We start from the raw sequence: 10000 nt of genomic DNA on the forward strand, positions 1-10000 counted from the left end.
TTAATGCATCTTACATCATACATTATTAACCTTTTATTAATCTTATGAAACAGTGTTTGTGTGTGTGCGTGTGTGTGTGTGTGTGTGTGTGTAAAGCGTTGCAGCACACTTCCTACTAATTGCACAATTCCTTGGTGTTTTTGTGTAGTTCTTTTTGCAGTGCCACGGACTCCAGAGGATCGGAGACACACTTTAGTGGTCAGTGATGAGAGATGATCTGATGAGGTGTCTGCGCTGCGGGGACACGAGCGCGCGCACCGACCCTCCACCCGCACCCCGCGCTCATTAGAGGCCAGGTAACCACACCTTGAGAGAGAGAGAGAGAGAGAGAGAGAGAGATTTACTTCCTCTGGGCTACTCAATGTCGAGATGAATGTTGACGTGCTGCAAGTGTGCATCAGTAGAATATTCTGCATTACAGGTCTCATTTAGAAATATATTCAAATATGCAAATGATGCAGTGCGTTATAAAGAATGCACTCATTGGAATGCGTTTTATGTGATTATTAATAATAAAAAAAAACTCGTGCACATATTTTGTCTTTTTTTGTGCAAAAAAATTATAAAATGTATGTGTGTGTGTATATATATATATATATATATATATATATATATATATATATATATATATATATATATATAAAGTGCAAAACTAAAACTATAAATACTCCAAAAGACCAACAAAGATGTGAAGAATTTTTTTGGGATGCACCTCCTGAGAAAAACTCCTTTATGCTTCTGAAAATGCTACTGGAAATGAAAACTAACCTGTCCAAAGTGCATCTATACATAACAATAGTGACAATATGATGCAGTGTGTCATTAAATATGCGCTAATTTGAATATCGTTAAAAAAAAAAATAATAAACAAATTCACGCTTCAACATGTGGACAGTTTGGCAAGATATTAGGACAATATTTCATATTTTATTTTCATATTATTTCTATAACATGTTATACCGGCCAAGTTTTAGAATTTTTTGATGGATGAAGCACCACGTAAAATTAAAACTACTTAAAATATTCGAAAGGACACATTAACGCGGGAACTCCTAAAAATCGACTTAGAACCGAATAGTAATGAAGGAAATTTGACTCCTTTAGTGTTCTCTGCATGAACGTTTTTGTGTACTGTAAAGAATTTTAAAAATACCTTTTTTGCATGTGCTTTAATTTATAGAGAACCAGGAAACTCACACACACACACACACACACACACACACACACACCCCCACACACACACACACGGACACAAACTTCTTGCGCTGTAATGGAGGCCTCCAGCCAGGTGGCGTCGGAGGCAGGTGGAGATCATGCAGCCAGCGTGGCGATGACAGCGGCGGAGAGAGCAGACGTCCCGAGTCCGTGTCTGGTGTCCAAACAGCGCAGTCTGCGTGCCGTGTACGTGCTGAACGACGGGCTGAAGGCAGTGGCAGCAAACAGCCCTGAGTCCGGAGCGTTACAGTGCCTGCAGCGAGCGTGTGACGCCGAGAGCGCCATCCTCACCACCGTCACGTTCGGCAGGCTGGACTTCGGGGAGACGTCGGTGCTGGACACCTTCTATGACGCAGGTGAGTTTTACATCTGCTTTTTTTTTTCAATCTGCCATGAACGCCTCAAAAAAGGTGCTTTTGACACGTCAAATGGATAGGCGTAAAAACGTGTTAAGTAGGTGACAGAAAAGATCACTTTTATCGATCTATTTATGACACATCACAGGCGCCGTAGTGACTCTCAAGGCATGAAAAACGCTTACTTGTGGCTGTTTGTGTGTGTATTAAAAGGACAGGGAGTATTTTAAGGCATTTGTGGCCCTTTCTGCGTTCCATATTGATTTAACCGCCACTTTAAACACGAAGCCTTGGGGAAGCTGATTGTTGGTCGTGGTATGTGAGCGTACCTGCCCCGACCTGCACCTGTACAGTCTGGTGGAACCGAAATCACACTTCCATGGAAGCTCACACATCACAGGACAATTTTTTCTACATCATGATTCATGCACACACCCACATGTGTAAATCATGTCTCCTAATAACCACTGATTAGTGCTGCAGACCCTCTCCAGGGAAAAGGAACCATAATGAAGGATAAAAAAACCCAAAAACCACCTCACTACAATAGACTCATTTGCATATTCATGGAGTCGTAGTGATCGTTTTCATATGGAAAGATTTTCTGAGATTGATCAGAATAGAACATTATGGAGTATGACGTATTTCTTAAAGAAAGAAGTCGTCTCTAGTCTATAACTATTTATGTATTTATAAAGTTCTATCATTTCTATAAAGAACACAGAAGACACGATGAAGTAGTGGTGGTGGTGAGTGTTCCTCATGGGGAAAGGTTAGCAGGGATTAGTCGTTGGATTAACCTGCTCTCTCTGCGGATGTGATGTGAGCTAGAGCGCCAGATCGAGTGCATGACAGTCGCTAACGTTTGCTCGTAGAGCCGCTCGCTTTCTCACTCGAAAAGTGCTCGTGAGAACGTCTCGAAAGTTTGCAGCTCTGCACCTTCTTCTCCCTGGGGGCAATGTGCATTGTGTGCATTACGTTTCTTTCTTCTTCCAGCTGTGTGTGTAACTTTCTTTTGAATTTCATGATTATGATCAGATCATGATAACTGTTATCATGACATTCTCTAAAAACAAAAAAAACCTCCACTTTCCTCAGAAAGTGCCAGGAATGCTTTCTGAATTCACCCTAATTGCGTCAGGTCTTCTAATGTCTCCGAACCTTCTTCCTTCAAGTGGCTCTTTCAGACACGTGACTGTGGAATTGTGTGGCGGTTTAAAGCAGAGAAAACACTAGCATGTGCATCTAGATTTTGTTCGGAGTACACGGTGTATTTAGGAGTCACATCTGTGGAGGTTTTTGGTCACTTGTTGCTCAACGAGATCCGTTTCAGTTCTGGAGGCCGAGCGTTCTACAGTTTTAAGCGTTCCTGCTCTAACGCACCTCATCCAATTCATCCAGGACCGGATACATCAGCTAATCAGCTGGATTTTGTCTGAACGCTCGATAAATCTTCATGTAAAATTTATTTCCAGCTAATCAGGTCCTTCAGAAGCATCTGATGAGCAGATATCAGAGCGAGATCTGTTGAAGATAGCCTGTGCATGGTGGCAGAGTTTGTAAAATGAGGTTGTCTTGGAACTTCCACACTAGCTTGAAAAAAAGCTATTCATGAGATCCTCTTGTAATATCGGTGCAGATCAACGCAAGTGTGAGATTTCTTTAAAGAGAACTGAGGAATTTGTCGTTTAACTGATTACTGGATTTACTTACAGTAGAAATATCTTCATCTGTTTGTGCTGAATTATTATTATTATTATTATTATTATTATTATTATTATTATTATTATTATTATTATTGCTGAGGGAAACATCTCAGTGCCACAGGAAGTGTGTGTGGTTCTGTTACCGAGATCTTTGGTTTACTGGATGAGTCTCATTGTCTGTGTGTGGTTAACGTAGCTGGTTAACGTCGCTGTCATGTTGATTGCAGACCCACAGCTAATTACGTGTTAGCGACTTATGATGCCTAATTAATGCTTTACAGATGTGTGCAGTGGGGCATGCTGACATATTGGTCGGTTTGTGGATAAACGTTTTTGTTTTTGTGACGCACTCTGAAAGCTTTAATGCTGTGATGCGGTTCACTTGCTCTTCTATTTGACCCGAAACATAACTGGAAACGAGATGGAGAAATACCTGTGTAAATAAGTGTGTGTAAAATGTATAGAACTGCATGGACTAATAGTGTTGTGTGTAGGTTCAAATCACACACACACACACACACAGACGCACACACACTCTGTGTTTACAGACATTGCGGTGGTGGATATGAGTGATGTGTTCCGGCAGCCATCTCTCTTTTATCATCTGGGAGTTCGCGAGAGCTTTGACATGGCCAACAACGTCATTCTGTACCACGACACCGACCCTGACACGGCGCAGTCTCTGAAGGTGAACACACACACACACACACACACACACACACACGCACACGCACACTCAATACAACACCATTTTAGGGCCACTGTTTAAAAAAATGTAAATAAATAAATATAATATACAAGATTCCGAGATTAACATTGTAATATTTTGAGAAAAAGTCATAATATCTGATAATACAAGAAAAAAACAATATTGCAATATTTCTAGAATAAAGTCATAATACTAAACCAAAACGCTAAACACACACTGTAATGTTCATGTGATGAGGATTTGGTGAAGTTATACTTATATATATATATTATTTGTTTTATAAGTAAAGACATACTTCATCTTCTGCTGCATCAGCACCATATTATTATTATTATTATTATTATTATTATTATTATTAATTTTAGAACTTTGAAGTGAAGGAATTGTTTGATTGATTTAGAAGAAAGAAGCACGGGAATGTGGAGGAAATGAGAGAGAGAATAAAGAGAGAGAATAAAGAGAGAATAGAGAGAGAATAAAGAGAATGAAGAGAGAGAATGAAGAGAGAGAATAAAGAGAGAGAATAAAGAGAGAATAAAGAGAGAGAATAAATGGTGGTTAAGGGATGGTGAGGAAACGAGTGTTTATAGTTGCTATAACATAAGTGAACACAGGAACTAAATCGTTTCATGGAAGTTCCACAACGGAAAAAAGTATGCCGTGTCATTCTTTAATAAATAAAAAGTTGTGATGGAGGGGGAATAAACCACATGCAGGTTGTGCAGTTATAGGAAAAGATAGTTTTTTTCCCTATAACACCATGCTCCATATGCTTTATTCCGTACATATTTAAGCTTTACGTGTGTGTGTGTGTGTGTACAGTATATGCAAATGTACAGTCAAGGAATAGCGAATACAAATCTCAACATGGTTACGTTTCAACTGTGTACAGATAAGCAGTGTTCGAGTGATTAGCGCCCCCTAGCGCCCAACACTGTGTTTAACGCTCAACAGACTTACCAGTTTCCTCTACATCATTTTATGAAATACAGATTATTGTTGAGTATTTGTCTAGACGAGTATTGTCTGGTTGTATCATCTCTACGTCAGTATCTAGAGTCGGCTCGGGTTTGTAGCGCGTGTGAGGAAGTCTCGCTGTAGCTCATTGCACACATTCCTGACATCTCACTGAACCCTGGACGCTATTTCCAGCTTGCGGAAGTGTTTCTCTCTGCTCGTGATCAGGGATCTGCTCCTGCTAAAGAATGGTTCAGACAAAAATAAAAAAAACATCCAAGCCTTTGTTCACTGCTTTGTCCCTGTGAGGGCGTGGAGTTAACCTGAGATCAGAAGGTGCACAAAAACATCTGTAAACATCTGTAATTCATGATGGGTGATGAGTAATTCATTTATTTCTTCTTTTTCTTGTTCTTGAAGGATATGGTGGCCCAGAAAAACACAGTAAGTATCAAATCGTAGTAGATTTGCATCATGTTTCTTCCATTTCTACATCTTTATCCTTATTAAAAATGCCAAGATCTAGGAATATACATAAATATGCAAATTAGCAAACACCACCATGACCTCCTGCCTCTCCTAATAGCTCACATTAGCTAGCTTAACTAGTGGGTTAGCCAGCTGCTAGTAAACCAGTGTGACTTCAGCTTCAGAGTTTTGATTTATATAGTGATATTACATAGAGCTTGTGTAGTGACATCACAACATGAGATTATGCATAGCCACGCCCCCAAATCACTTTTTTTTTAGAAATGCTGAAATAGAAAATTAATCCAAATATAACTTTTAATCCCCAAACGCAAATTATCAGAATCAGCATCCATAACAAGGGTAAATGTTTAAAATTGTGTTTTTTTAATTCAAGGCAAATATAATTTACATAATTAGTTAAATTTACATACATTTTAATGATACGATGTGACAGGGGATCCGTCTCACTGTCTTATTGAGCCTTGTGGCTATTTCTGGAGCTTTGTTGTCACATCCTGTATGCTTTGCTTTATTTATAGCTGCATGAAAATAACCTCCAAGGCTGAATGTCCATGTGAACTACACACACACACACACACACACACACACACACACACACACACACACAGAGAGTCTGAGATGATTCCTCTTTCCTTCTTAGAACTTATAGATAAACTCTACCTGGAGTTCAGAGGAAGTTGTACAGTAATATAGTGTTTACGGCTGAGTTATGGATTCTGATTGGTCAGAGGGTATTGATTAATTTTCTATAACAGCAGCTCTGACAATGGTGCAGGTTTATATTAATGCGCTCGCTCTGATCCGTTATCATTTCTATGGTGACAGCTCGTTTAAAGGTACAGCGGATGTGTTTTTGTGGTGGTTTTCTGTAAGGAGAAGTTTATGTAAGGAAGGAGTCTCCAGTGTCAGCGTGTGAGGCTGTAACTCCAGGAGAGAGGCGTCTGGGGTGTCGCTGCGCTCCTCTCGGGGTCTTTCCCTCGCCATGCTGAGTGTGAAACAGAAGCAGATCTGTTCAGGCTGGAGGTCTGGTGGATTAGAGGACGTCTTTAAATAGTGCTCTTAGCCAACCGCTCCAGCTGCTGTGTACAGAACTCGACCTTGAGACAGAATTGAAGTTTAAATCTCTCAATCATCTTCATTTAGCAGAATTCACTCGATTTCTCAGTTCAGTTTACTTCTAGAGCACATTTAAAAACAGAAACTGACCAAAGTACTGATTACAGAGTACTGATGAAGACCATGTCCATGCCATGTGCCGTATCGTTATCGGGGTGAAAATGCCGAATATCGCAGGAAAAATGGAACAAATTCACAATATCACAAGATTGTTAGTAAAAACATAACGTAACGTAACATAACCGGATATAAAGTGATGTAGAGTCTCACAAACACAACAGCAGCTCCCGAAGTTACAATTACACTAAGAGAGTAGTTTTATCTTTCTATTTAAAGGCATAAATGTATCTATATGTATATTATATTAGACATAAATAACTTTTACTCTGGAATTAATTATTTAATTAACATTTTTATTTGTAGTGTAATATTTGTTATTTGATTTTTGTTTTATATTTCTATTTTATATATATATATATATATATATATATATATATATATATATATATATATATATATATATGTATTTCATGATTCATTTGGGAAGGGAAATGTAACGTAATTTAAAGTGACACTGACTTATCTCACCTCTGCACCTGTCTCACCTGTTTCACCTGTGTTTAACTATGAACAGGTTTAACTATGTACCTGTCTCACTGTGTCCCTGTCTTACCGTGTACCTGTCTCACTGTGTACTTGTCTCACTGTGTACCTGTCTCACCTGTGTGTCTGTCTCACCTGTGTACCTGTCTCACCTGTATACTTGTCTCACCTGTGTACCTGTCTCACTGTGTACTTGTCTCACTGTGTACCTGTCTCACCTGTGTACCTGTCTCACTGTGTACTTGTCTCACCTGTGTACCTGTCTCACTGTGTACTTGTCTCACCTGTGTGTCTGTCTCACCTGTGTACTTGTCTCACCTGTGTTCCTGTCTCACCTGTGCCTGTCCCACTGTGTACCTGTCTCATTGTGTACCTGTCTCACCTATGTACTTGTCTCACTGTGTACCTGTCTCACCTGTGTACCTGTCTCACTGTGTACCTGTCTCACTGTGTTCTTGTCTCACTGTGTACTTGTCTCACCTGTGTACCTGTCTCACTGTGTGCCTGTCTCACCCGTGTGCCTGTCCCACTGTGTACCTGTCTCACCTATGTACTTGTCTCACTGTGTACCTGTCTCACTGTGTCCTTGTCTCACTGTGTACCTGTCTCACTGTGCACCTGTCTCACTGTGTACCTGTCTCACTGTGTACGTGTGTCTGTGACTTGTGTGTATTTTCTCACTGATTGACTCCTTCACCTCGTTCTTATTCTTCACGCTGTACTGTATCTGTTCCCTTTCTCCGTGTCTCGGGTTTTTTTTCTCTTTGCATGTCCTTATATTCTCAATCCTTGTATATCTCATTTATCCTGTCTTTCTCCTTCTCTTTTTCTCTTTTTCCGTCTCTCGTTCCTCTCCCACTTGTGTGTATTATCTGGAGTAGGCTTCACGGCCCGTTACTCTGGGCTTCCCCTGGGTGCAGTTACCTCCTGAGTACCGAGGCTCGGGTCTGAGGAATAAAGTATGTAGTGAGGCAGTGAGTGAGTGTGTTACTGTCAGAGACACAGGAAATCATTCTGCACCTGAAATCCTGAAAATGCTAACATGGCTAACCGTGTTTAGGGAGAGTAATTATAAGGATCGTCATGAAAACTGTCACCATAAAATTTAAAAATACATTTCAGCTGACGATGAATTATTTTTGTGTCACTTCCATAAAAGAGGAATAACGGTAGTATAATAATTAACACACGGAGATTTATTAGCACTAATTGTGTAGAAAAATGATCATTGTTTGTCTTTTCATTTGTCATATATGCGTAATGTTAACTAGCCCCTCCCACTTTCTATTCCTTTACCATGTTTGGATAAACTTTAACCTTAACTATTATCTTTCCTACAAAAATGTCTCCCGGTTTTGTTTTTGGAGCTCATTAGTCTGTCCTGCGCTCCTCCAGGCCTCCAGTGGGAATTATTACTTCATCCCGTACGTGATGACGCCTAACAACGAGTACATCTGCTGTGAGAACGTGGCCCAGCGCCGGGCGTCTGAGTACATGCAGCCCAGCTGGGACAACCTGCTCGGACCTCTGTGTGTGCCTCTGGTGGACCGATTCGCCAGCCTGCTCAAAGACATCCACGTCACGTCCTGGTACAGATACTAACCCTAACCCTACATATTCAGCTCATCACCCTCTCACCTCGCTGTTTGGATCAGAAACGCCAATTTTAATATAATTTAATTACAGAGATCAGATAAAAATAGAGGTTTTAGATCAGTAGTATACAGCATTCACAGTTTCCACCGAGTCTTGTGAAGCTCTTGTGAAGCGCTTGTGAAGCTCTTGTGAAGCTCTTGTGAAGCGCTTATGAAGCTCTTGTGAAGCTCTTGTGAAGCTGTGTTCACATGCGAGTCAGATTTCAGCTCTGGAGTATTCGTGTTATCTCAGTCATGCACACACACTCTGTCACTGGGAAACGGGACACACACTCCCTGTTCTTATCGCTGATTATCACTTCGACAGGAAAAGTCTGTAGAAGCTCAGAGGAACATCATGTTCTGAATAAAATAAAGAGCAGCCTGTCATCCTGTTTATTTTTAATTTTCTTTTTTCTTTTTTTTAAAGCGCTTCTTTCAAAGACACGCTGCTGAATGACATCCGAAAAGCTCGAGATAAGTATCAGGGTGAGGAACTGGCCAAGGAACTGTCTCGAATCAAACTGCGCATCGACAACACGGAGGTTCTGACGCAGGACATCGTCATGAATCTGCTCTTCTCCTACAGAGACATACAGGTGTGTCATATTAACATGTTATTAACACACAACAACAATAAACACCGAAAACCTTTAAGCTCATTAAAAATCATCAGAATCTCTGAATATGCATGAATATGCAAATGAGAAACCTCCCGATATCCTCCTCCCCGCCCTGCTGACTGGCTGCTTCACAAGCTTTATGTCTCACCTGTGACCTGTCTCACCTACATTCCTATCTCACATGTGTACCTGTCACAACTGTGTACCTGTCTCACTGAAATTCCTGTCTCACATGTGTACCTGTCTTACCTACAACCCTGTCTCACCTGTGTATCCATCCCACCTGCATACCTGTGTACTTGTGCTGCACTCAGGATTACGATGCCATGGTGAAACTGGTACAGACGCTGGAGATGTTGCCCACATGTGATCTTGCCAATCAGCCCATGATCCAGTTCCACTACGCCTTTGCCCTCAACAGGTCACACACACCCACACACACACACACACACACACACACACACACACACACAGAAATTCAGCCTGTCTGTTTGTTTTTGGCTCATTTTAACATTTCAACACGTGCACATTCTGTGTGTGTGTGTGTGTGTGTGTGTGCAGGAGGAACAGTCTGGGTGACAGGGAGCAG

General features: G+C 40.8%; 1 protein-coding gene across 1 annotated transcript in view; it reads left to right on the top strand.

The window, feature by feature from the left end:
* map3k15 (mitogen-activated protein kinase kinase kinase 15) overlaps positions 1 to 10000 on the top strand; it is a 31645-nt gene that overhangs the window by 1075 nt on the left and 20570 nt on the right. The window contains exons 2-9 of the mRNA XM_053612160.1: positions 149 to 296; positions 1181 to 1571; positions 3826 to 3965; positions 5364 to 5387; positions 8550 to 8743; positions 9219 to 9387; positions 9726 to 9832; positions 9973 to 10000. The exon at positions 9973 to 10000 is cut by the window's right edge and continues 143 nt beyond it. Of these exons, the coding sequence (XP_053468135.1) occupies positions 1271 to 1571; positions 3826 to 3965; positions 5364 to 5387; positions 8550 to 8743; positions 9219 to 9387; positions 9726 to 9832; positions 9973 to 10000 (963 nt within the window). The 5' untranslated portion in view covers positions 149 to 296; positions 1181 to 1270. The remainder of the gene's footprint in view (positions 1 to 148; positions 297 to 1180; positions 1572 to 3825; positions 3966 to 5363; positions 5388 to 8549; positions 8744 to 9218; positions 9388 to 9725; positions 9833 to 9972) is intronic.

Source organism: Ictalurus furcatus, chromosome 23 (genome assembly GCF_023375685.1).
Source record: "Ictalurus furcatus strain D&B chromosome 23, Billie_1.0, whole genome shotgun sequence".
In the NCBI taxonomy this organism is placed as follows: Eukaryota; Metazoa; Chordata; class Actinopteri; order Siluriformes; family Ictaluridae; genus Ictalurus; species Ictalurus furcatus.